The sequence below is a fragment of the Ptychodera flava genome, chromosome 3, assembly GCF_041260155.1.
Source record: "Ptychodera flava strain L36383 chromosome 3, AS_Pfla_20210202, whole genome shotgun sequence".
Classification (NCBI taxonomy): Eukaryota; Metazoa; Hemichordata; class Enteropneusta; family Ptychoderidae; genus Ptychodera; species Ptychodera flava.
The window spans coordinates 2,104,952-2,132,235 of record NC_091930.1 but is presented as its reverse complement, the minus strand read 5'-3'; the positions used below and the strand labels follow the sequence as shown (position 1 = coordinate 2,132,235).

The following is a 27,284-nucleotide window of genomic DNA, read 5'->3' as shown; positions in this document are numbered from 1 at the left end:
GCGTACTCTCTCTCTCTCTCTCTCTCTCTCTCTCTCTCTCCTCTCTCTCTCTCTCTCTCTCTCTCTCTCTCTCTCTCTCTTGCCTCCGATTGGTATCCGACCTTTTGGAATATCTGTTCTCCATTCAGCTGATTATACATTCGTCATTCTTCACCTTCGCCTGTCTTCTCAATACTAGATATTCTCTCGATATTTTTTTCCTAATAGGGTGCTGGAAACTAGAAATAGCCTATTAAATTTGATCCCTATCACTGCATATTCATACACACACATAATCGTGCCAATCTCTTATAAAAACACCCGCTTACAGATAAATTTTCCTTTTATTTTCATCTTTATTACTTGTCGTGCAACTGTGTTGATGTTAAATGCAAAAACAAGTTCAAAATAAATTTGAAGAAGGGTTTTTGTACAGAAGAGAAATCTGGAAAAGGGGTAACGTTTTAGTCGGTTTTAGGAGGTCGATGGGCGCCCGCACACGGATCAATCTCTCTATTTGTCTACTTGGTGAGATGGTGCCCTTTTCTATGTTTACAATGGTACGCCGGCAGAGGGCACACTTGTCAATTTGTCAAAAACCTCCGGTTACAAAAAACAGAATCAACGTCATATTAATAAAAATATCATCTTATTGTCGATGAAAGTTTTCGCGATGTCTAATATAAAATGAATCCCCCGGAATGCGTTTCACGAAATATTCGGACCATGCATGAGGACTTCGTAACGGTAGTAACCAGCTTGAAAATGACGCTTATTTTGCTGAATGTCACATACTAATATTGACATAATTAACAATAAGATTTAACAGCACTATAAGGTACGAAATGGTGAGAGTTTCCGCTGTTTGGTTAACAAGTTTTTTCTGTGCTGCGCGAAACATTACGGTGGCCCTTGGTGCATGATACGACATGTCACAACACACGAAAAAAGGTGTATTCCGAATCGAGTGCATGAAAGTAACAAAATATGGGTAAACTGTATATGTACTCTTCTTTTCCAACAAAAGTAGACTTTTCTGCAAGTGGAATACAAGCTAGACTATCAGCATCTCGCGAGTTCTCGTGACAGATGAGACAGTGTTCAAAACGACCGCCGTTCACATGTTGATTTTGTCCTATCGCAGGAGGAAAGACTCAAATCCAGATTTGAGTTAAGACGGGCTTAAAACTGCATTAATAAACACCGCCCCTGTCCTAGACAGCTGGTACTGGATCCGTGGCGTGAAAATAACAACAAAAGAGGCTCAGTATCACACTGTGAAAAGTGTGACTTCATCACAAAATAACGCACAATCTAGACTTCCCATGCTTAAAGTCGTGCTCTGTTTCAAAAGTGAAACCGGACGTTGCAGGACCGTCGGTGAGTTGAACCTCATTTGCGCGCCTTGCATGACGTTGACAGCCTGTGAGGGCGCCGTTGGTGTATGCCGACTGGCCGGAATTTCCGATGATGGGGGCGCTTCCGAACGCGAGTCGATGATCATTCATCGAGGAGGAACCTCTCCTCGGAGTGGGTATCAAGACACATCTGTTGGCACTTAGCTGATCTCCAATGATGTTACTACCATTATCAATACCTGATTCATCGTACGGCGGAATCGAAGTACAATGTATGCGTCCACTGCCTGGAAGATGCAATTACATAAACAGCATTTTAAAAGGAATAATTTTAGAAACCACTAGCGTCACGTAGCGTCAAACAACTTTACCTAAGATTTCAAATACTTTAACATTTCTCTGGAATAGTAGTCGTCCCAGTCTACATAAAGGGATAAATGAGAAAAGTCGATGATGTTTATCATAAATAATATCATTATGCAAAAAATTCATGGTGACCCTTCCCCACCGGCCCTCCTTCCGTAATTTCTGTCCAGTACGCCCGGAGTCCACAAGTAACTAGGGGTCATCACCCGATCTTATTGTATGCAAACAAACAAACATCCAACAAACCGTTCGCCGGACCACTTCCCCAAATTGTCGAGCCATGTATTGTCGGATTATTTTTTCTGATTTGGTCCAGTTGCTCCAGTCTGAACCCAGATGTCTTCATCGGCCAACAGCCCGGTCTTTCTGCAGAAGTAGGTTGACAGTACACCCTTCCCCTTGACGTTGATTCTACCCCTAGCTTCAAATGCAAAGGTATTGTGATCTCGGACAGCCCTGGTACGAAAGAAGAAAACGAGATTGTCAGACTGACTGCGCATCGAGAAGTATGTATTTCCAAAGTGATGTACATTTTTATGTCATTGCACCCTGGTCTAAACTTTGAATAATATCTGTGTAGAATTGTCCGGCAATGGATGTGATTCTGAGAAAATCGCACCAAAATGGCCACCTGGAAGCCATGTTGGATTGTATCATGACACAATTTAACGATTGTGCATGTCATAGTAAGAATTGGTTCATGTCTGTGTAATGGCCACTGATGTGACAAAATCATAACAAAATGGCCACTTGGCGGACACAATGCATGGTAACACAAAAGATCTATTACACATGTGTAACATGGGGTTATGTCCTTGTTTCGACTTCGAACAAAATCAGTCCATGCATGTGTAAGTTACGGCTCTAGACATAAATTAAAACAAAATTACCACATGGTGGCCATATTGGATCATTTCGTCAAAACAAATTGACATACGTACATACATATTACATACGGTCATGTCCTTGTATCAACTTTGAAATAAATTGGTTTCGATCATTTCTAGGAAAACCTTGCATATGGTCACAGAGGACAATGAAGGGATGATGGAGAGGAAAACTATATCAGTATAGAGGGACAAGGGGTCTTGTGTTGGCTCTGGTAAGTCTTGCACTAGATATGAAAACTTTAAAAAATGCCCCTGGTGGCCATATTGGATTGTATAAAATATGAGCAGATATATGCAGAGGGTTAAACTCTGGTTTTGAATGATAAAATATGCCTTATCGGAGTCTAGCTCATTATCATTGGTATATCCGTAGTTACGAGTAGGCAATAAGTTGTTGACAAGACTCCCTGGATCGGACCACTACATAAACCCAACAAGCTTATGTCGTCATCAGCGTTTATCATACTATGCTTGGCCGAGGAAGTAGCCAACGCATGTGGGCTACACACAGTCAGTTGTCAAAGGCTCCATATTGCCTGATGATTTGAATATTTATTTTCGTGTATAACTTTAACAAATGGCACTTCTGTGCAAACATAGTGAAAAATGCTTCTCTGCCATAAGTATAAACCGGTATTAAGCTAATTACAATGAGGGCAGATGATTCCTTTAATTTGGAGACAAAACAGTTCATGCATACCCTCCAGGCAAGTCGTGGTTATGGCCCTGTGATGAAAAACTAACTAAATAACCACTTGCCAGCCATATTGAATTGTTTCTGGAATCAAAATAATGTCCATATGTCGGTCATCGGTTTATGGCATTGTACCAATTTTAGACCTGTCATGCCTTAGTTTGCGATAAAATGGGAGGCCTGTGGCCCATATTAGACTGTAGGGAAGAAAAAAATTGGTAAAAGTTGGAGTACACACACACACACACACACACACACACACACAGGTGTATATATATATATATATATATATATATATATATATATATATATATATATATATATATATATATATATATACACATATAAAACATAGAATATATATCTTTCAAAGAGTCATGTCCTTCAGCCAACTTTCGGTCCAACAAGTATTCTTCATATTTATGTACTCTGAGGTACAAAAATGACAACCATTCCCTTTCCTTTGACCTCACCGACATTGTCAATTTAGACGGTACACTGTAGATTCGAATTACTTACTCGAATGTGCTCGAACTGATGTGAACTTTTCCCGCAATTCCGTGGCTTTCCATTCGAGATGCTGTGTTGACAGTATCCCCGAAGAGACAGTATCGAGGCATTTTCTTCCCAACAACGCCGGCGACGACGGGACCGCTGTGAATTCCCACCCGAATCTGCTTGGAAACAATATGAGCGTCTCCATAACGACAAGTGAAACTACGGGATGGATCATTTCAAAAATACTTACTCTAGTCCTAATCAACCCTCTCAAAAGATCTAAAAGTTCATACCCTACGAGAAAATGCCCCTTTGAGAATAACTTGTTGACTGTTATATTCTATTTTCTAGTGACTGTCACAGTCACAATCTTTATTATCAGCGCCGATCCCTGGTGATCAAATGGTCCATCTCTTAGAATCACGGAGTAATCATAAGATAACATCTTTTTGTCAACAAACCTGGACGTTTTCATTGTTGGGCGATTTTACTTCACTCACTGCTTTGATGATGCCCAGACCAAACTTTGTGACCCTCTCGGCGTGGGAAGCAGCCGGGATAGGGAGACCGCCAACAACCATGTATGCGTCACCAATGGTTTCCACCTGTAACGATAAATAAATCACAAACTTGGTAAGAACAAATACTCAGGAGTGTTTGCTTACATGACAAAATCAGAGAGAGAGAGAGAGAGAGAGAGAGAGAGAGAGAGAGAGAGAGGGCCTGAGCCTCGAGAGTGCGTCATTAAAAGTTGTGCTCGAACATTCTCTCACCAAATCAAGAATATGGTGCTTCCGTGTAAGTTTTTAACAAGAGAAACAAATCACTTAACATCCATAAACATTGGCAATTCAAAATAGGCTCCTCAGCGCCTCAACTCTGCAGGAGGCAGGGTGCAATTTTCGATTTAAAAAAACTGACAGTGAAAGTTATCTTTAATGGAAGAACCGTGCAAGCTCTAAAATCACGTGGCGGTGAATGCGCTGCATGCAGGCTTACGAACCTTGTACACGTCATGGACATTGGTCAGTCGGTCAAACTTTCCATACATAACGTTCAGCAGGTTCACGATCTGTATGGGCTTACACTTTGCGCACATGTCGGTGAACTTGACAATATCGGCGAAAAGAACAGTCACTGCGTCGAATTCCCCTAAAGATGTACGGTAAGAAAAAACAAAAACTTATTGTTCAAACTATGTGGTATGTTAAGGGGAGGCAGTCGTCGGAACTCTGCTCAAAGGTTGCCAGGGACCCCTACGACCGATGCAAACACTGTATCTAGGGTAAGCTGGCGATTGATGAAAGTTACAACATGTTTGTTAACAATGAATATCGTAAAATTCAAAGGTTGCTGCTATGTTGCCTTGATGCATCTAGATATGGATATCATGCACGAAATACATTGTTTGTAAACAAGAAAGTCACACACGCGCAGTTCAGACGACTGCCTCACTTTAAAGTTGCTTGTAAGCGGGCGACTCAAACACGCTTGCCGTGGATATTCCGACCATTCCCGAACCAGCTAAGTGAAAAAGTATGGAAGTTAATATTGTTTATTATATTCATACTTCATAACACCTATTCTGCATGTGTCTCGCCAAGATCTATCACGATTCGTTGTCCCCATCCCCTCCCGTTAAAACGATGTTACAGGGCTCCCCTTCTCCACGTACCTGCTTCGACATGCCTGCCCTCCCGGAGGTCGTTTGCAACCTGCCTGGGGAGCATGGAGTACAACAACGCGTCCGTCTTCATTTTTTCCTCTCGTAGACTCTGCATAAGTATCCTTAGTTCCTCCTTCTTTTCCTCCAGCTGTTTGGCAAGCTCGATCTCGGCGCCTCGCTGCTCGTTGAACAGGATGAGATCTCGCGTGACGTCGTGAGGCGCGATGTCTGAGAAATGCATGTTGTGGTCCTGCAAGTCCTGAAGGCTGATAAGGCGGGGCGACGACAAAAATATGATACACTTTAATTCCTCCATCCACACCATCTGTCCTGGTGTTTACGAAGAACAGAGAAAATGTTAAAATAAAGCGTGCGACAGACACTATTGCAGCGCTCGGTCTTGACGACATGGACGTTTAAAGTATATTTGAAATTACCGAAATTTCTCTTGAAATTGTGATGAACATCAATGACTTCCTATACAAAGCCGTGCTGTCTTAAGGTAGAATGCGCCTCCGGGACAGACATTCGGACTCACAAACTTTTACAATTATTTTTTGATCTACCACTTGTTGAGTCTCATTTCAAAGCTCTTGATATAAGAAAAATTGTCAAAGTCTTAGTTTTTCGACAATCAAAAATTGTACTTTTCCCAACACAACTAATACAAGGATGGCGGCCATTTTGAATTTTAAAAAAACCCGGTAAAATCTTGGGATATATGCTTCTCTAATACCAAAATTTGCACGATGGCCCCTGATTTTTATTCTTGATTTTGGAAGAGAATGGTGGAAAGAGTCCTTGAGAAAAGTTTGAGCAAAATTTTAAGTCTTTCACGAGGCACACACTTCCTAAAGTGAAGTAAAACTGTGATCTGATACATCTTCGCTACACTGTGATTGGCATTGGTTATCTTGTAACAAACATTCGTTATATTTGATGCTCATCCATTAAACTATATTGTATTTGGATCTCATTGAGCATATCCTATAAGCAATTGTTATGTGCTGATGTGCATTCCCTACGCCATAATTTGCGTTTCTTACATTGTGATGGGCATTCTTCACATTGTGATGTGCATTTCCCTGTATTGTGATGGACATTTCGGTATATTATGATGTCCACTCATTACATTCTGACATCAATTTATTATGATGTGCATTCGTTATATTGTGATGTAGATGTGTTGTGATGTATACTGTGATGCGGATTCACCGTATTGTGATATGGACTCATTGCAATCTGGTGATGACCGTAACTTCGATTTACGAGATGCAAATAAGCTCACAATATCAGTAATCCACACCTGATATTTTAATTTTACTTCACTTAAGACATTTTCCATAGCTTCCGGTTGTACCGTTGGCGGGCAAAATCGCACTCAGAAGTACCGTATAGAGTCAGGATAACCATTATTTCCATTAAGATTTTAGCGCAGTCTGCTCGTTTGATGCAGTGGAAGAGTCGAGTGTTCATAAGCACACATAAGGTATGTTGACATTTTGACAAAGCATCTATCATAGATAATGATCAAGTAAGGCGCGCTAAATTTGAATCGATTCAATGGGTATGCAAATCAGACAAATGGCCGTTCATTGATGACGTGTCTGAAAGGGCTTGGTTTCTGATCGATGCATCATTTCTCGATGGCCCGAGATCAACATGTCGCGCAGCCCGGGGCATGAAACAAGTTCCATTTGATGGCCATGTTGTCAATCATCAGCCACGCAGTGGGGTGATGTGAGTGAAGCAGAAAGGTTTTTGTAGATATGTATTTCAGAGCGGAAATGTCACTCAACACTGTTGAACCCATTTAATGATTTTTCAAGTATTGCCGAACGAAGGGGAAGCTCAAGCCTTATCAGATATGAAAATGGCTTTACCGTAATATTCATACTTCAAGATTATATTATATTTTGCGTAGAGTACCAATGCCTGTGTGGGTAGATATTTAATTCATACATTGTGTAATTGCGGGGACATACCTCTAAGAGAGAGATTTGGAATTTTCCTGTAAGCGGCCTCCAACTTGTCAACTTTAACTTCCACGAGAAAAATCATGTTTATAAACTTCCTTATGGATGCCACGTTGAGAGAAATCTGTGGATGTTTGATGACGATAAAGTCGTCCAGCCTACAACCGTTCTGCTTCAAGTCCGGGCAGAGCCTTTGCAGCTTGGCGCCACACTGGCGGATGACCAAGTTCCCGTCGAAGACCACGTGGTAGGGAAAGCACTTACAGAACGTCTGTGGGTCCACCATGACATTCTCGGGACAATTCAATTCCTCCTTCTGGTACAAAGGCTGGTTTTTGTTCTCGCTTGACGTAGAACCATGCGTCATAAGGCTGACACGACTGAGTCTCCGCAAGGGACATTCAGTCATGTACATGGTGAAGTCTGTTCGCAGACTGGGCACTATGTCTGCATCGTCTTCAACGGACTTTTTGTATATTGAAGAGAGAGAGAGAGAGAGAGAGAGAGAGAGAGAGAGAGAGAGAGAGAGAGAGAGAGAGAGATGAATATCTGGGGTTGCCCATAGCTGGAGCACATCATTTCGTACGTTCCGAGACTGGCGTTTTTAAACTTTCTTTGGCTCAAGGAGTTTAGTTGCTAGACATTTTATCAAGACAGGAGAACAGTTGGCCCACACTCAACAATGTTATAAATTAGCAAACTCTTAGGGGTTACAACCAATCTACAAGGTACAGGAGGGCTCCCTCTGCAGACCTGAATGTTTTCATAAGGTAGGGTGAAACCGGTGCTCGTCAGGTGTGCCAAGTCAAAATTTACCACCCAACAATTTCTAACCAGTAGTGGCCAAACTATGGCCTCGCCCACATGGCGACTTTTGCCATCGAGATTGTAAATTGTACCCTGGCAAATGTACAATAAACTTCGTATGTAGACAACATGAAACGAGAAGCCTAGCTACGAAGAGTAGTTCAGTCTGCTAATGAGTTATAAAGGGAAAGTATTTTAAAGCATCATGGTGTAAATAGCTGTTGGGAATATCTCTATAAACATGTTGTAAAATTTGGTATACCCCATCTTTGATCTTCACAAGGAAAGTGGTATGCTCTTTCTTTCCGCCTTCTATCTCACACCTCCAGTCTGTAATCTCCATCTCCACCACAACATCGAAGATAATGCTTGCCACAGCCTTCACTATACCTGAGAATGAAGGGACGGAGAAAATTCCGTGAGTTGCTACCGGTAGTGTGTATCTCATTACGCCATCTGCTTAAAATCCGATGCAGTTATGGTAACGTTATTAAGGTTTGCATGCTTGATGCTGTTCTCTTTCTGTCGATGTAGCGAGGCGACTGTCCGCCCGCGAGAACTCAGGACAAGCAAAAGTGGACAGGTCGCCATCTTTACACGTGAATCTGGTTGCCCATCATACGGAGACGTTTTTGGCTGATGTTACCAATAAACCCATACAACAGAAACGAAGCCTATGATAGTGCATTTCTCTGATGATCCCGTCAATTGGCATTCAGATGTTTTGACCTCGTGTTATAATGCGCGAAACGAGTTTACAGTCGCCTTAACGGCTATTTTGTATTGTAGGTAAAGGAATGTCGATTGCGGCAAGACTCCCCTCGTTTTTGAATGACGCCAGCAATTGTCCAATTGATATGGGCGCATTTAACTGAAGTAGAGTGGTAAGAAATGCATTTGTGTTCAACAATTGCGATATTGGAATTCCACCTAAAAATATCAGTTCACCATATACATTGGCGTCAATAGTGGAAACATATGTTTTCCGATACAAGATTAGCTATACCAGTGCATTTATATATGCTTGATTATTGATAAGAATGTACTTGATTAGAAGATAGAGGTATCTGGGGGAGGGCCATATATTGTATGATAGACCCATCCAAGCCCACCCGTTCATAATAAGTGAAAGGTCCCTTACCTACTACTATGCCATTCAGCCCAGAGCGTTGTGAGTAGTAATGGAGCACGATCGTTCCATCCTTAAGATTCTCCACGCGGAACGAAGGCACGGTCATCTGTGGGTAAGTTGTCGATAGGTAGACACTGTGCAGAAAATCCAAATTCGAGAGAAATTCGGACACCGATGACCCGAGGGCGCTAATCATAAGGTCAAATCCCGATCGCAGACACCAGACGACCCAGTATTCTCCGAATATTTCCACACTTCATCTACTTTCATATCTGAAAGTGAGAAAATGACAAAAGCAGAAAGCGGGAGAGTTACAAAGCTAAAATGCAAAATGCCGAACCCTATGAAATGATTGAACCGCGCCTGTGTCAGGCGATTTTCCAGGTCATATCCCGCGATATAAAACTCAGTGGCTGTCACAGTTCGTGCCAAAGACCGCTTACATCACTATGAATGATCTCAAATAGACGTGGATTTTGCTTCTCTGCCGATTATTTAGTTTCTGCAAAGTGACTGGGGCCAAGTAAAATTGTATTTCTGGTAACCCGACCCGCCCTATGTAATCACTTAAACATTGCAACTCTGTAGCACATTACTATCACCAATAAAACATCTTTATTACCCCCAAAAAATCCGATCCCTAACTTTTTAGGCGTTGTTTAAAATCAGGCATGATTTTACCAAATTTTGCTGTGTTTGTCGCATCCATTAAAATAAAAAAAAAACAATCAAGAGACTTCCCTACAAGCTATGCATTTTTGTGGAATATAAAAAACATAATTTTCTCCGCTATAGTGAATGTTATGTGTACAAAGGAGTACGCCGCCTTTTCCAGGTTAAGAATAATTAGGTCGATCATGCTTGTCAGGTAGTTCTCGGGTTTCTGTGTCGTAATTCATCTCCAGTCTTCACACATACAAACTTGTTGTCTGTCACACAGTGCTTCATTGTCGGTTATCCAGATTACCTTGGCATCAATGGTTAGGGCAGTGGCACTTTAAAGGCAAGACGCGCCCCGAAGACAGACATCCGGACTCTAAAATTTGACCATGCTCTCCCGGTCTACTGCGTGTGAGGGCCCATTTGAAGCTGGTGCTGTGACTGAAGTTTTCACCGTCTTACTTTTCATTAAAATCGACAATCTAATCTTTCCCCGTAGAGTTAACATAGGGACGGTGGCCATTATGAATTTGGAGTGTCTGTATGTGTTAGATCATATTTGAGAGCCCGAATGCTAGTCACGGAGGCGCATTCTACCCAACTCACAAATGAACGCGTTATATCATGGCCTGGTCTCTTTGGGGGGATTGCAAATTGCTATGCCATCTGAATTCCTGTACAGATGCATTTTCTGATTCCTGTTTATTTGAAAAAAATCCTACAAACTTAAATTTAACATCGCATTGCACATTGTTACGTTTGCTATTTGGAGTGTGAGTAGCCCGTGTCTCGTCCAGGGCGAGACTGCTTAGTGACCTTCCCAGAACATTTAGTTCTTTGTGTCGTGTGTCCTTGAATCAAATGAAAAATAAGAAATAAAGGTCTATGTATTCCCGCGTTTACTGAGAGAGTTTTCTGTCCCTTTTATCGTATCATTTTCGTTTCTTTCTGGTCAAAATAAGCAAGAACGAAATAACACATAACGATAAAACAATAGATGGCGCCTTAGTTTTTCTTCAAGTCAGCGCTGTCCCGATTTCTATTTTTTTCTTTATATCGGGAAATCCTTTTCGCCTAATCATACAACAGTAATGTCAAATGCTCTGGGCAAGACTGTTACGTAGGTTTTTCATCCTTTTAGAAGACAAAATTTAATGAAAGACAATAAAACTGGTTTCTTGTCATGATTCTGTTTCCTAGGATAAATTAGTTGTCTGCCTCTCTTCGCCGCTAGCGTCGATTGCGAAAAACAATCACCATAAAGTTGAGTGACCAGCGTTGAAACGATATCACTCAAGGTCTGTACTAAACATAAGTACAGGTATTGTCGATCTGCGACCAGCTTTAGACGCCTGGCAAATTTCCAAACTGAATTCTAAAATTTTGATCTCAGATTGAAACAAATCTGAGCCGAGACTGGCAACAGCTACAGCAAAATAGAGACTTCACTCCAGAGCTGGTTTAAAAACCCTCTCTCTCTCTCTCTCTCTCTCTCTCTCTCTCTCTCTCTCTCTCTCTCTCTCTCTCAAAGTTAACAGACATGCACCACAACAAACAACAAACAAATAAACACAGACATGCGTACCACAAAGGTGTTTTACTCTCCGTTTGATGCTGCAACGTGTTTCCCATGCCTGTGAAGATTCCATATTTGCACGTGTAGGATTATACAAATATTTCACAAAAAGTATAATACACCGCATATTTTGCTCAAAATCACTTTTTCGCAAAAAGTCATTCAATTGTAATTTAATTTTTAACCCAAGATTAAAATATTGTTTGGGTTCACCTTTTGGCTTGTCAAACAGAAGTTGGGTGATAAAGATATGTACGTTTATGCAAAAGTATGTAAATCATTTGATTTCCCGGCTTCTCTCTCCTCCCAATTTCAAGATTTCCAAAGAATTTGCCTATAGTCTCGCTGTGTCAAAGTTTCTGAATTTTTCATATTATGTTCATTAAATGCTATATAACAAAACAAATATTTGTTTAGCAATAAAAAACTTACATTTTGAATAGGAGGCATTGTAATTTTGCTATTCACTTTAATTGATAAGTCTTTCAACCATGCCATTTTAGAGTAATATATAATGCAAAATAAAATACATTTTTCTACAGATACTCTTAATGCGAGTGAAATATTATATTTCAGAAAATAGTCTTAAATAAATTTATCATGAATACCAAAATTTAAGTTTTTTACGCCAAATATACACGCCATTCATCCTTCGAGTAAACTATTGCTACCATGGTAAATGTTAGATTCTCTGCTTTCGAAAATATATCGTATGAGTTTTTTGTCATCTTAAATGATAAATATCCCTTTGAAAAGAAACTGTGTTGCAACTTGCAGCTCCACCTTAATAGAATTTTTTTCATGACTATGAAACGAGAGAATGACGCAATATGCGCCACGTCGCTACTGACGATATTCTCAAAATGTCATCCGGAAGACATTATAAGCGATCAAACCGCAGGCATTTAACATTACACGGAGATTTGATGTAATTGGAATAATAAGCAATTGTAAACGCCTTAAGGTAGTATGCACCTGGAAACTAAAAGACAAAATGTTGCTCAAATTTTCCTTACGGAATCTTTCAGCCATTCTCTTACCAAATCAAGAATAAAAATCGGGGGGTCACCGTGCAAAGTTTGGTACTACAGAAACAAATAACCGAAGATTTACCGATATTTAAAATTTAAAATGGCCGCCATCTCTGCGCTAACTCTACGAAGAAAAATATAATTTTCGAATTTCGAAAAACTAAGCAGCTGAAAATGTTTCTTACACCGAGAGCTTTAAAATGAACCCCCACAAGTGGTACATCAGAAGAGAATTGTAAAAGTTTGAGAGTCCGAATATCTGTCCCCGAGGCGCGATCTACCTTCAAACCGACCAGGACATTAGTACAGTTGTCACTATCAATTGGTTTTCCATACACTTCTTTATTTTATCAGTGTTCTGAATTTACATTTCCATTTCCATTTACATTTCGTGTTGTCAGCATTTTCAGGCGTGGATTTCTCTATTGATTCATTTTATCTACCTAATTGAACTTCATTATATTTAATAACGATTGGAAACTATAGATCAATGTGCATTTCATTTGAACCGTAGTGTACATGCACCTTCAGTCACGGTTAGGGTCAGAGGTCACAGTGCGCTGGAGTGTCCACACGTGATTATCTTTCAGTTTTTAGGTTTGATAGGTGTTCAAAATGTTAGTAAAAGACTTCAACACATTATACACATGTACCACTCTTGGCCTCGTTCCGACTCTTAGCTGTTTGAAACTGTTGAGAATTACAAGGCACATTTAAGTCAGCAGCATGACATCTCCAGTTGTAATGTAAAGATTACGGCATTTCCTGACAACATGTGCTTTGGATAAGGAGTGTGAAGCAATTAGTAACGAACTTGTCTTCACTTACCGAGAAGCTCGGCCGCTGACGAAACGATGTCGTAAGTAACAGAGTCAGGATATCGATTGTATTTTATGAATTTATCTTCGACGTTCGCTCTCCTCCTGGAAACATTATCGACAAGATTTGTTGTAACGGTGATCAAATGAACCAACTATATGGTTATGTGTGTGTATGTGTGTATGTATGTATGTATGTATGTATGTATGTATGTATGTATGTATGTATGTATGTATGTATGTATGGATGTATCTATGTATGTATGTATGGATGGATGTATCTATGTATCTATGTATCTAGGTATAGGTAGGTAGGTAGGTAGGTAGTTAGGTAGGTATTCGTGCAACTACATTTGTTTTTATGTACATATGTCTTCACCTACCCTCTGTCAATCTGTCTTTGCCTGCTTAACGTCTATCTCAGTCGATGTATTGTGTATCTGTCTGCCTGTCTATATATCTCTTTCTTCAATGTTTTCAGAACAACAAAAATAAATGACCCTGTCATTATTCAAAGATAAAGTAGTGACTGTTTTTTTCTTGATTTAACACTAAATACTGGTCAGTAGATTTTTATGAAATTGTCATGAAAATTCCTCTCATACCTGATCGTCTCCCAGATGTCCTCCCCAAACCGTTCGACAATAAGTTCCTTCACGCATACATTGATGATACCGTACTGTAAGACAGGAAAGACATTTTGGTCACTAATATGCATATGAGCGCAGCAAGTTTTATTTAACCCTTTGAGTGCTGTATTTTCCCCACCAAAATTTTAGTACCACATTTTACCAATTTTATGAACTTTTCTGTAATATTTCTGATATTTTTGGACCAAATGAACACAAACTTTCATTGGCCACAGTTTTTATCACAATTTTGGCAAAAAGCTGGCAAATATTATCTGACGTATATTTTATAAGGGCAACAAAAATTGAATTTGGCGCCCAAAGGGTTAAAATACCAAACAGACTTACATGACTTAGACCTGATAATAAAGTTCTTTTTGACAATACAACACCAATGCTAAGGGGAATTTTCATCGACCATATCGTTTCGGGGTTTTTCGAAGAAAGTGACCCATTCGGTCGGCACACACCCGTACACTTTGCATAGCTGTATCGGTCCTCTGTCTACTCAACATGTAATTAAGACTTATTCATAATCACCGGGGCCTGAGAAGTGTTGACTCTTATGGAAGCGTATTCATGCCATTTGTGTGCGACAAACAGAAAAAAATTACAACATTTTGATTTAAGTAATTACGAGAATATAAACTCGTTACTAATATACCTCTCATCTAAATATTGCACTAGCAATGTTTTTTCACAGTGTCAAGTAATAGCCAAGGTCACGCTTCTCCCAAACATTTCTGAACCGGCATTTTCTGTTTCCGTTTTACGCGCGCATATTTTAAATTTGCAGTAGACTGGCTTCCTGTCGCCTGGCTCTTCTCGGCAGCTGAGTTACGAGCTGGCCAAGGCGGTCACCCCACGATCTACTCAACAGCCTACCATATATCGTGACAGTTTGCTGAAGTTCAGTCTTTCAATTTATTCTGTTTTAATATCTAATATGCCTACAGACTTGGAGCAAGTCTAAATTTGCAGTTGTGTTCATTTTTTGCCCGAATCAGGAGGTTTTTGTGATGACAGACGACAGAGGGTATATTTGTCAGGCGCATGCGATTCACCCAGGTTAATGTCGACTAGAATCGTCAAACATTTCTCAGTGCCCGTAAATGTGACTACCGCTGAAAAAATATTTATTTCGGTGTGTGTCTTCAGTGAGAAATGATATCCAGACGGTAAAATGACGACATCGCAATGGATTCCTAGCGTTGTTTGGAGGCGGGAGCCAACGTCGTCTGTCCCTAGGGCACTTCCATTTCATGAAGGATTCACAACAGAATTTCGTAAAAAGGGATTCCCCGAAAATCATAAATTGGCAGGACGATAGAGATAGGTAACGCGTCGGATACGACTAGATTCGAATGTTTCAGTCCTTCAGATGTCAAATAAATGTTGCAATTTTCACATAAAGTGGTTCACTTTCAATGGCCGCATTTTGTTTCACCTCCCGCTTCATAGATGGGACAAGGTCCTGTTCCGTGCTTGCTTGTTACAATTATGGCTCCATTATCACCATTCTCCCCTTGCCTCCAATATTTGTAATGCTATCACAGTTATCTTGATCCATTTACTCAAGTGCTTGTAACCTTTACTTGTGTTCCACTTATGCCTGGCCTAATTGATGACGGTGAAGGTTATCGAATTCAGCCGACCAACAAGTTCTGTCCGATAAATGCAACGTCACCGTGGGAAATGCGAACTGTACGTCACCGTCTATTTTGTTCTGATTATGACCAAACTACAGTACCAATCCAGTATCCTTTCTCTCAATTTTGTCGAGCAAATGCAGAGGTCAATTTTCCCAAGATAATTCGATGATGAATCAATAACCGAGTCGAATTCCCCAAGATCTCTCGGATGTCGAACTTTGCAATCAAGCAGTTTGCAAAACCTTGGCACAGTTTTAGGATTATCAATTTATCGGATCATAACGCGAAGGGCGTCCTTCTTGTTCGTGGTTTAAAGGCAAATTATCTCTAACCAACGGATGTGTTGTATCCTGTCGCCTAGCTAAAATATCATCGGACAATGTACAATGCGTAGATCTGACACTGACGTTGTTTCTTTTCGTCGGTGTAAAGAATCGCTTGAGTTCGAATTTTGGCCGTGATTTGGAACTACACCCACTACTTGACACGTCCTCTGTGTTGAGAAAATGAAACCTGTCTTCACTCTTTCTCGTTTGCTTGAGATGACTTACAACTCAAGGACATGTGTTGTATTTGCTTATGGTTTTTAGATATTATCTATCTATCTATCTATCTATCTATCTATCGATCTATCTATCTATCTATCTATCTCTATCTATCTATCTATCTCTCTATCTATCTATCTATCTATCTATCTATCTATCTATCTATCTATCTATCTATCTATCTACTCTCTCTCTCTCTTCTATCTATCTATCTATCTATCTATCTATCTATCTATCTATCTATCTATCTATCTATCTATCTATCTATCTATCTATCTATCTATCTATCTATCTATCTATCTATCTATCTATCTATCTATCTATCTATCTGTCTGTCTGTCTATCTTTCTATCTAGCTAGCTATCTAGCTATCTATTTATCTTATTTAGAGATGTCCTCGTGGACAGTTACAGTGCTCTATACTGAAGCAGAGCGTTGTGAATAAAAACACATTATTACTTAAAGTACAAAGTAATCTTCAGACAGATCTGAAATGACTTTTAGTTTTATACTCTCATTTACACCGTTGAGTCGTACCATCTCTTTCTATGTGATGATAAAATTTGATGAATAATTAAATATTTGTTTTAGTCACGACATTTTGAAGTACCGTTGCCAAAAAACGATACTGAACCTTTTCAGTTTGTAATTTCGTCGTTCTGTTTGACCTGCAGTCTTCAAATTGTAATTTTCTTGTTCTGTCACGAGCAGTCAGTTGTTCTTAATAGATAGCCTAAATAAACAAAGTTTATATGATAATACCAATTTTTGACGTTGACAGATAACTTTGTAAGAAAATTGATGATTGAATGCCGTTCATAAAGTAATGCCAACGACAGAAAAAGCTAAATCACCAGTTTTTGGTCGGACAGTGGCTACGAGACATCAAAATGCCAGCGGCCGCATTCTTTCGTTGCTAACACGGAACAACGTTCAGGTACGTAGTTGTATGTCGCGCGACCTTCGCGCTGTCGTCTCACGATCGCGGTATGGTATACATACATATTGGTCTGTCAATACCTTGATGAGATTCCTTATGTTTCACTCACGCATCTCAATACTATACGGCTTCAAAAAGTTTATAGTCGCTTAAAAAAATAGATCTGGAAACTGGCATTACACGATTTATTTCCATAATCATTCTGACGCCTAGGTTAATAAGTGGCTTTAGTTGACTTGAGTGCATTAAACCGATGATTCGGTGTTGTTTGGTCTCAACATTAAACACGATTGAAACTAATTTTGGATAATTGGACCTACATATTTTTCAAATTTCTCAAAAGTGTTAGGTGCCATATGGCTGAATATTGTAATATTACAAATTACAAAAAAAAACAAGTGTGTAACTTAAAACGAAAAGCAGATGAGCTTATAATTGCAGGTGAAAACGACCTTACTTCATTATCCAATTATCACAAATTAGTTCCAATGGTGTTATTAATTTTATTCTAATTTGCATCACAATAGCGAGTCCGGGGTAATCCATCATATTTGCTCTTTTCTTCCATCTCTAATATTGTCACTTGATTAGTGTTACATTTTGTCCTTGACTTTGATCAGAGATCTAACAATACACTCTACAAGCTCATCGCGTTTAAGGTTCGAAGATAAAACACGATTGGAATTAATTTGGGATAATTGGACGGTGAATAATGTCGAATTAATCTACAAATGTTATCTCATCTGCTTTTCTTTTTATAATACACACTTGTTTTTATTGGTAATTGTGATATTGCAACATTCAGCTATATGGCACCTGACACTTCTGAAAAAAATTTGCAAACTATTAACATCCAATTATCCCAAATTAGTTCCGATCGCGTTACAAGTAATTGACGTTTTAAAGCTAACAATTCTCTTGTGATTAATAGCTCAGAACCACGGTAAACTATATATTATCGGAAAGCCTCGATAAAGGGGAACATTTTGGTTACCAAAGTGTCACAATTGTTTTACATAACTATCACGTTACAAGTATTTGCATAACCTGAAAAAAATCGGTTTTCTCTATGTTTTGTTTCACAACATTTCATGCGATTCACTGGTCGATGACTAAAATTGTCGAAAATTTGTCAGTGTCACTACCGCTGAAAAAAACATTGACTTTAGGCGGCGCTCCACCCTAAAATTGTGTGTCTTCAGTGAGAATGACATTCAGACGGTAAAATAACGACATTGCGCTGGAGGCGGTAAAGAACAAATGTCGTCTGCCTCTAGGGTACTTCGATTTCATCAAGGATATACGACAGAACTACAAGTTTCGTAAAAATGGGATTCCCCGAAAATCATTGCAGACAATAGAGATAGGCAACGCGTTGGGTACGACCAGATTCGAACGTTTCAGTCCTTCGGACGTCAAATGAATATTGCAATTTTCACACAAAGGCGATTCACTTTCAACAGCCACATTTTGTTTAACCTTCCGCTTCATAGCTGGGACAAGGTTCTGTGTCGTGCTTGCTTGTTACAATTATGGCTTCATTATCACCGCTTCCCCCTTGCCTTCAATATTTGTAATGCTATCACAGTAGTTATCTTGACCTATTTACTCAAGTCCATTGTCACCTTTACTTGTGTTCCACTTATGCCTGGTCTAATTGATGATCCTAACCGTGCTTAATGCGTCTCAACGGTGAAGGTTATCGAATTCAGCCGACCAACAACTTCTGTCCGATAAACGCAACGTCACCGTCGGGGATGCGAACTGTACGTCACCGTCTATTCGGTTCTAATTATGACCAAACCTCAGTATCAGTCCAATACTCTTTCTCTCAATTTTATCGAGGAAATGCAGAGGTCAATTTTATCGAGGAAATGCAGAGGTCAATTTTCCCTTGATGATTCGATGGTGCATCAATAACCGAATCGAATTCTCCAAGGCGTCGTGGACGTCGAACTTGCAATCGAGCAGTTTGCAAAAGCTTGGCACAGTTTTACGGTTACCAATTTATCGGATCATATAAATGAAAAGAACGTCCTTCTTGTTAGGAGATTAAAGGCAAATTATTTCTAACCAACGGATGTGTTGTATCCTGTCGCCTAGCTGACCGTGCAAAACGCGTAGAATTGACAGCGAAATTGTTTCTTTTTGAAGGTGTAATGAGTCATTAAATGCAACCTTGCCCTACTCTTTCTCGTTTGCTCGAGATGACGTACATCTTAGTATCTATCTATCTATCTATCTATCTATCTATCTATCTATCTATCTATCTATCTATCTATCTATCTATCTATCTATCTATCTATCTATCTATCTATCTATCTATCTATCTATCTATCTATCTATCTCTTCTATAGAGATGTCCTCGTAGACAGTTACAGTGCTCTATACTAAAATCAGAGCGTTGTAAATAATAATACAAATTACTTTAATCTTCAGACAGAACTAAAATGGCTTATAGCTTTATACTCTCATTTAGACCGTTTGGTTGTACCATTCTGATTCTATGTGATGTTACATTTTGATGAATAATTAAATATTTGTTTAGTTGCGACCTTTGGAAGTACCGTGGCCGAAAACGATACTAAACCTCTTCAGTTTGTAATTTCGTCGTTCTGCTCTCGGCCTGCACTCTTCAAATTGTAATTTTCTCGTTCTGTCACGAGCACTCAGTTGTTCTTAATAGATAGTCTAAATAAACAAAGTTTATATGATAATACGCATTCTGATGTGGACAGATAACTTTGAAAATTGATAACTGAATGCCGTTCAGAATGTAATACCAACGACGGAATAAGCTACGTCACCAGTTCTTGGTCTGACTTGGGCTACATAAACGTCAAAATGCACTGCATTCCTTCGTTGCTTACACGGAAAAAAGGTTCAGGTATGGAGGTGTTTGTCGCGCGACCTTCGCGCTGTCGTCTCACGATCGCGGTATGGTATACAGACATATTGGTCTGTCAATACCTTGATGAGATTCCTTATGTTTCACTCACGCATCTCAATACTATACGGCTTCAAAAAGTTTATAGTCGCTAAAAAAATAGATCTGGAAACTGGCACTACACGATTTATTTCCATAATCATTCTGACGCCTAGATTAATAAGTGGCTTTAATTAACTTGAGTGCATTAAACCGAGGATTCGGTATTGTTTGCTGTCAACATTATTTTATTCTAATTTGCATCACAAAGCGAGCCCGATAATCCATCATACTTGCTCTTTTCTTCATCTCAAACATTGTCACTTGATGACTGTTTTATTTTGTCCTTTACTTCTTGATCAGAGATCTAACAATACACTCTTTAAGCTACCTGGGTTTAAGATCATCACGACAGGCTGTCACATGGTTTAAATATGTTCATAACCGAAACGATGGCAAGTATTTCATTAGTTCTAGATGTAGCTGTAAGCTTGTGTCTCTAGAGTTTCAGACACTCTGTCAAAATGTCAAAATGTCGATACCAAAAAGAAATATTAGTTTTCAAATTTTAACACCATTTAGAAACATTATGGTACGTCCAAGCATATGAGAGTGTAGAGCTAAAATCCATGTCATTTCTGTCTTAAGATTGTGTGTGTGTGTGTGTGTAGGTGTATGATGTATATATATATATATAATATATATATATATATATATATATATATATATATATATATATATATATATACATATATATACATACATACATATATATATATATATATAATATATATATATATATATATATATATATATATATATATATATATATATACAAAATACAACAAGAAGAAGCTGAAAATTGGAACCATAATGTTTCTGCTGTTGCAAGCATCTTCCCCAAATCGTGAAGGAAGTGCAGATGTCGAACTCTATTTGCCCCCGCTTCCCGCTTCATTATATTGAACCCTTCCGTTAACCACAATGGTTTGGTCCAATCACAATGCTATCCACGATAAATGTGGACCAGTGTACAAGAAATAGGTGGCAAAGAAACAATTGACATGCACGTTATCGATATCTTCAAGTACGAAAACGCATTGAATTCAGTTCTTTTGCAGCAAACTGTACACTGAATGACTTGCCACAGTCGGTGCCCTATGTTCCGGCACCTTGTTATTTTTATACTTTTCGATTTTCATAGAGTTTCAACCATTTCCGGCAATTGTTTTCCTTTAGTATGCTTATCAATGATTTACAGTACGTTGGTGGGCCAGTATTGTATTGTTACCGATATGGCTTTTTAAATATTAACGCTACTAGAACTAATTTGGGATAATTAGATTTTCATATTTTGCAAATTTCTCAAAAGTGTTAGGTGCCATATAGCTGAATGTTACAATATCGCAAATTACTCACAAAAAACAAGTGTTTAATATAAAAAGAAAAGCAGATGAGATTACATTTGTAGATTAAATCGACATTACTTCACCATCCAATTATCCCAAATTAGTTCCAATGGTGTTTATTGCGTAACTTCCTCCGAAGTGAGCAAAATAATTTGAAATACACAGCAAGAAAAATACAGGTAGATTTTAGTATATGCCTGTTACGGGTTCTGATCAATACCTGTACAGTCACTAAAATATATAATCTCTGTTATAGGACCTATACAATTGGTCAGATATAAGGGTTGTATAAAAAGGTCTGATTTGTGCCTGGTATTAAAGGAATGTATGAATGTATACTGTAGTGTAATTTCTGAATATATCCTGTACTGTGACCACATGACTGAAATACTGGTGTACAAACAGCGGTGTTACAGAATCTGAAAATTTGTTAGATTTCAGGGATGTGTATTTTCAGAAAATTGGGCCAATTTTGATGACAGAAATAAATACAGGCATAATTGTGTGCACCCTGTTACAGGTATGTAACTATTCACATTGCCGTGTACAGTGATGGGACAGGCAGAAATTTCAGGCCCTGTCACATCACTGTGTCTACACTGTATATATCCCTGTCACGTGGGCAATTTTTTTGGCTTTGTAGAATACTTGGATTTCCCTTTAAAATAATGATGGCTGTTATAGGCACCATTCCCTGGTTTATACAAACCTGTTGAGTATATTTCTAATCTTTGTTTGGGTATTTCCCCCTCTTTAAAATTTGGCCAACACTAATTCAGATTCACCAGCAAATCGAACTTTAGTCCAGGTTAATTTCCCACTTTCGGTTACCCAAAGTGCCACCGATAAATCGGCTTTAGAATATGCATTAGATCAAAACAGCCTGACGCCCCGATGATGCATTTCCAATAGCGAAAGGGTTGAAAAATAAGTATTGGTAAATTCAAAACGCGTTAATTGAAATTTTGCAAGTTGTTGGTTTCTTTGTGGGCAAAGAATCAAAAGGTCAAATACAGTCTTGCTAGTTTCTCCCACGGTGCAATATTTAACAAGAGCATTAGCACTAAAACTTGTTCTTCATTGAAGGCTGGGCACGGTCGTTGGTATCATGTTTATCACATGTACAAGCCAAGTTTGTCCATAGACCCTCGATATTTCCCTCGAGGGTCTATGGTTTGTCGTCTCCGAACAAAAAATACGGGATTTATTTTCTGGTCGTTCTACGTTACTACAACCCGCGTCTATGTCATCAGTTTTGGTGCGTCGGACATTTTTTACGTCGATCTTCAGTGTGCTCGTCAACGTAAACAAACAACACGGCGGCCGGCATTTGTCCCACGATCAAAATGTGTCTAACGTGAAAATATCGTAAACATTGGTAATGATTTTTGTGCCTGACAAAATACATCAACTAGACAAATTTTTGAGTCCTCGTGTTTTAGTTTTGTCGCCAAGATACATGACGGTTCGTATTCGTATAGACCCCGCGGACGCCTGGACTTTTGACGCACTGTGTACTTTCATGCGGTACACATACGGTTTCCACTTGCAACAGGGGGCAAGCGCCGTGTCCAAGCCTCCAAAGTCATATAATGAAATTTATATTTTCAAAGACTACGACAATGATAATCATAACAATGTAAACACAAGAGTGTACCGCCTGTACGTCAATAATTTGCGGAAACAACTGGTCGCGTTACCGTGGGTTCCGTAAGCATTGCGACCAGGGTCAGGCGCGACGTTTACAGTGTTCGCACCGTCGAGATTCAGTCGATTTTTGTTCCCGAAAAATAGCGTATCTTCGTCTGAGGTAAATTTCTAGGCCTCTGCTATCGTTGAAATAGTGTTTAAATTTACGGAAGGTTCGTGTAGACCGAGAAGTCGTCTGGCATTTGCTCCATGCTCGAACGAACGTGAACGCTGTGTTCCTCGCTCACGCGACGGACGACTGGACAACTTGCGCACGGCGTCGATATTATTCCTAAAGTAGTTCAAAAGTTTAAACGCGGAATCGTCATGGAAAACTTTGCAACCCCCCCCCCCCCCCCGAATTCTTGGCTTGTGCAAATGATAAGTATATTATTCCCTAATATTTTTCTTCGTTCAGCGAAAGAAAATACGAGTGACGTAATGACCGTGTCACCACTCGTCTTCGACTCGTGGTGACACGGTCATTACGTCACTCGTATTTCAAGAGCTGAACGAAGAAAAATATTAGAGGATAATATCTAATTAAATACAATTGTTATAAAAATTGTAAATTGAAAATACAGAATTCTAAAATAACAATCAAAGTTAATCTGAATTTTCCATCTACTCTTTAGGTCGGGCCTATAATGATCAATGAAACCACTTGGAAAAAATGGCTGGTAAAAAATATCGCTGCTCTATTCCTTTCAGCCGGTGCGTTTCAACATCCTGTATATTGTTATCAGTGTGTACCGTTGCAATAACAAGCAAGATAAAGAGCAAGTGCTCTACCATGTCAATTTTTTCTATTATTATGATGATTGTTTTGAGATGCATTATTTAGGACTGGTTGAAATGATTACATAGTCCATCATAATCCCTAACAAGATTATAAGAATGGCATAGCATTTAAAAAGCAATTATTCCTATTATACAGCCTGTGGAGTAACTCATTACATGATCCATGAGCTCAGCCAATGTACAGTAAAACGGTCGGATTAAAGGTTTTTCTAGTTTCAGATAAATGGATGCCCCGCGTCATTATTTCCGTCGATGGTTCATGGAAACATGTGATTGATACGGGAGTTGCCATGGAGACAGGGTTGAACACGGCAACGTCAACGCTGTACGACTGAAGACGTTAAACTCTCAAAGCCGCTGAGATTAACTTAAGATGTGATACGTTGGAGAAAAAACCCACAAGATATCACATAATTTTCAAATTTGCTTTGTGCTCTCAGGTGCACATTCTCTGATTGATCAGAAAAGAAAATGGTCGGTTTTGTTCACCACAGAGCGAGCGTTTTTTGTTACATGTGTTGTGTAATTATCTTATTTGTTGACAGGTTTTCAAACTGACAATACGCACCAGCTTATGTAATCCCCCGAGAACAGTACCGTTGTTAGCTTGTTTCATCTGCCAGCATGAGGAAACCCACGAACAGTAATCGATGAATATCTTGTGATGATCGAGTTTAATTCGATACTTCCCGTCATTATCACCTATCAAATGATGTCCACAGAGAGGCAAGGTGTTTGATCATTAGTGTGTCACAGCCACTGACGTCGACAACGACTGATTGCAATGGTTGACGTTTGGATCAGCAACAAGAAAAGCAAGAAACACCACCACCACCGCCACATACTACTACTACTACTACTACTACTACTACTACTACTACTACTACTACTACTACTACTACTACTACTACTACTACTACTACTACTACTACTACTACTACTACTAACTTTAAACTTTGATTATCATGACGCAAGAACTCAAAATTATCCAACTGTCATAACAACCAAAGATATGTTCAACGGCATTTGGGAAAAAACTGATATTTTAAAACCCAAAAGGGTTGCCATAGACACTTGTTGCGTAGACGTCTATAACAATGATGTTCTTTCATCCAAAGATAGTGCTATTGTTAGAGTAGCATATCGGAGAAATCCAAGATGCTTCAAATAGGATTCAGGGGAATAAAATTACTCCTAATTTTTCAACTCAAAATAATTGCCACGGAAAAGTATGACATAGAGGAGACAACAATTTTGTTCGTACGTCCAAAGGTGCCCTATATTGTGAAGTTTTTTAAGCAATCCAAGGTATTTTAAATTAAATTTGGAAAACTGATACTTGCAGCCCTAAATTGATAACCATTGAAACATGTGGTATAGAAATGGACATCACTTTTATTCTTTCATTCAAAGGTGCCCCCCCCCCCTGCTTTGAGATGTTCGAAGCAATTCAAAGTATGTTTAATGGGATTCGGGAAAAAATGGTATTTACAACCCGTATATGGTTGCCACGGAAACACGTGCCATGGAAACAGGCATTCATTTTGCATGGTTTGAAAAAAAATATCATCAAATGAGTAATGAGATCAACTAACTTATACTTTGTAACATTTGTAAATCGAAACGACGCCCGGTTTCTCACCTGAGAAAAGATGTAAATTTAAACAATAGCTTCGCTTGATGCGGCAAAGTCTGACTCAAGGCGTGAAAAGCAGAGGTATCTTTGGTCTGGTGAAAATTGGACCTCAACAATCATAACGTGTTTGAAGACTTCGTAAACGTTTCATCTACTTAAATCTTGCACCACCGATATAAAAAGGGTTAAATCACACACGCGTCGCCAACAAATGACGGGTCGAGCAGATACTCTTAAAACAGGGCTACCCTTGCAGTCTCCTGTCTGATCGTGCCAGCTTCAAAAACCCTGAGGAAAGATCTCTCAAAAGACATCTTCAAGCGTATTTGGAGCATCTCCAAAGACGCTGAACGGGCTAATCTCCCTTTCCACCGAGAAAGAGAGACATTATACGTTTATAATTGCCAGGTTTCTAAAATTTCGTCTTGTCAAAGAGTTCTCCATATATGCCTGCCTGCCGATCGTAAGATGCATGTGAAACTTAGAAACATAAGCTTATATTATGAGTATACTTTGATCATCAAGTAATTACGCTCTTTAATTATGAATATATTTTATTAAAAGTCCAATAATTTCTCATCTGCTAAGGAAAGTAAACATGTCTGCTCAGACTGATGTGGAAGCCAGATCCGAACTGAAGGTTGCATGACAGCTACCCCTCAGAGTAAAAAGGCAAAACAAACAAACAACAACAACAAATCCCCAATCCTACTTGCCCATCCTATTTCAATGCATTTATTCATGTTGCCTACTTTGCGACAAGAGAAAGAAATATACCCATATAGTAGTATTTCAACGTTTCTATGTACCAGCAAAACCGATATATAGTTAATATGATTAATCTAATCACCCCTCCCCCCCACCTCTGAAGAAAGCACAGAATATATGATGTGAGATTTTTAACATATTTTTTTCGGCTGCTGTAGACTGAAAAAGGTATAAGCAATAAAATCCCTTGACTGCGGAGATAGCTTTCAACCAATCAATAAGTTAAACTGTATTGCTCAACAACACACTCGGGGGTGCGGTAAGGCGAAAATGACAAATAACAAAATAATGAACGAACTCTTAGTCGATTGGCTTTAAATATTACATGATACCTGGTCCTTAACACAGGCGCCTTTCGATGAATCGATGCGGTAATGTATTTCTTCTTCTGCTCTGTACAAAAATGATGCGAATAGAACACGCAAGCCGTTGGCCACCAGTAGCCTTCGAAAGACGTCGAAACATTCCACTTACCATTGTTGAAGAGAAGTCTGGACGAGTTACAGGTTGTTTTCGTGATCTCGGTCTGCAGCTGAATTTGTAGTTCAGGTTGCCTCGTCGAGAGTTTTGCTTCGTGCTGTTTTTGGTCAAAAGTTTACCTCCATCCGGATCCGTGAGAGTTGATGAGTAATAAAGACGCTGTAACCGCCAGTCTATGCTACCTGTGGTTTGACGCAACTGTTTTTTGCATCTCTCTCAGCATCAAAGACAGCACACATGTGATGCGCTTGCGCACAATTTGGCTTTTTCATCTACTGTTTGTTTTCGATTCTCGCTTAAAGCGATGTCATAAGATGTAGCCTTAAAAATGGCAATTCAAACACAGTGTGTAACTTTA

At 39.2% G+C, this 27,284-nt stretch overlaps 1 protein-coding gene across 2 annotated transcripts; it reads right to left on the bottom strand.

Moving 5' to 3' along the window:
* Positions 1-328: 328 nt before the first annotated feature.
* Positions 329-27,284, bottom strand: LOC139129413 (guanylate cyclase soluble subunit beta-2-like). Of its 2 annotated transcripts, XM_070695046.1 has the most exons (13): positions 26,921-27,284; positions 24,611-24,744; positions 14,057-14,130; positions 13,462-13,556; positions 9,376-9,638; positions 8,497-8,624; positions 7,437-7,893; positions 5,461-5,781; positions 4,789-4,937; positions 4,247-4,390; positions 3,807-3,961; positions 1,950-2,159; positions 329-1,624 (listed from the first exon to the last, which is right to left on the bottom strand). In XM_070695046.1, the coding sequence occupies exons 5-12, from the start codon at positions 9,560-9,562 to the stop codon at positions 1,997-1,999; spliced, it is 1,704 nt and encodes a 567-aa protein (XP_070551147.1). In that variant the 5' UTR covers positions 9,563-9,638; positions 13,462-13,556; positions 14,057-14,130; positions 24,611-24,744; positions 26,921-27,284; the 3' UTR covers positions 329-1,624; positions 1,950-1,996. The 2 variants fall into 2 exon arrangements, with proteins under 2 accessions (XP_070551147.1, XP_070551146.1); XM_070695045.1 differs by lacking the exon at positions 24,611-24,744.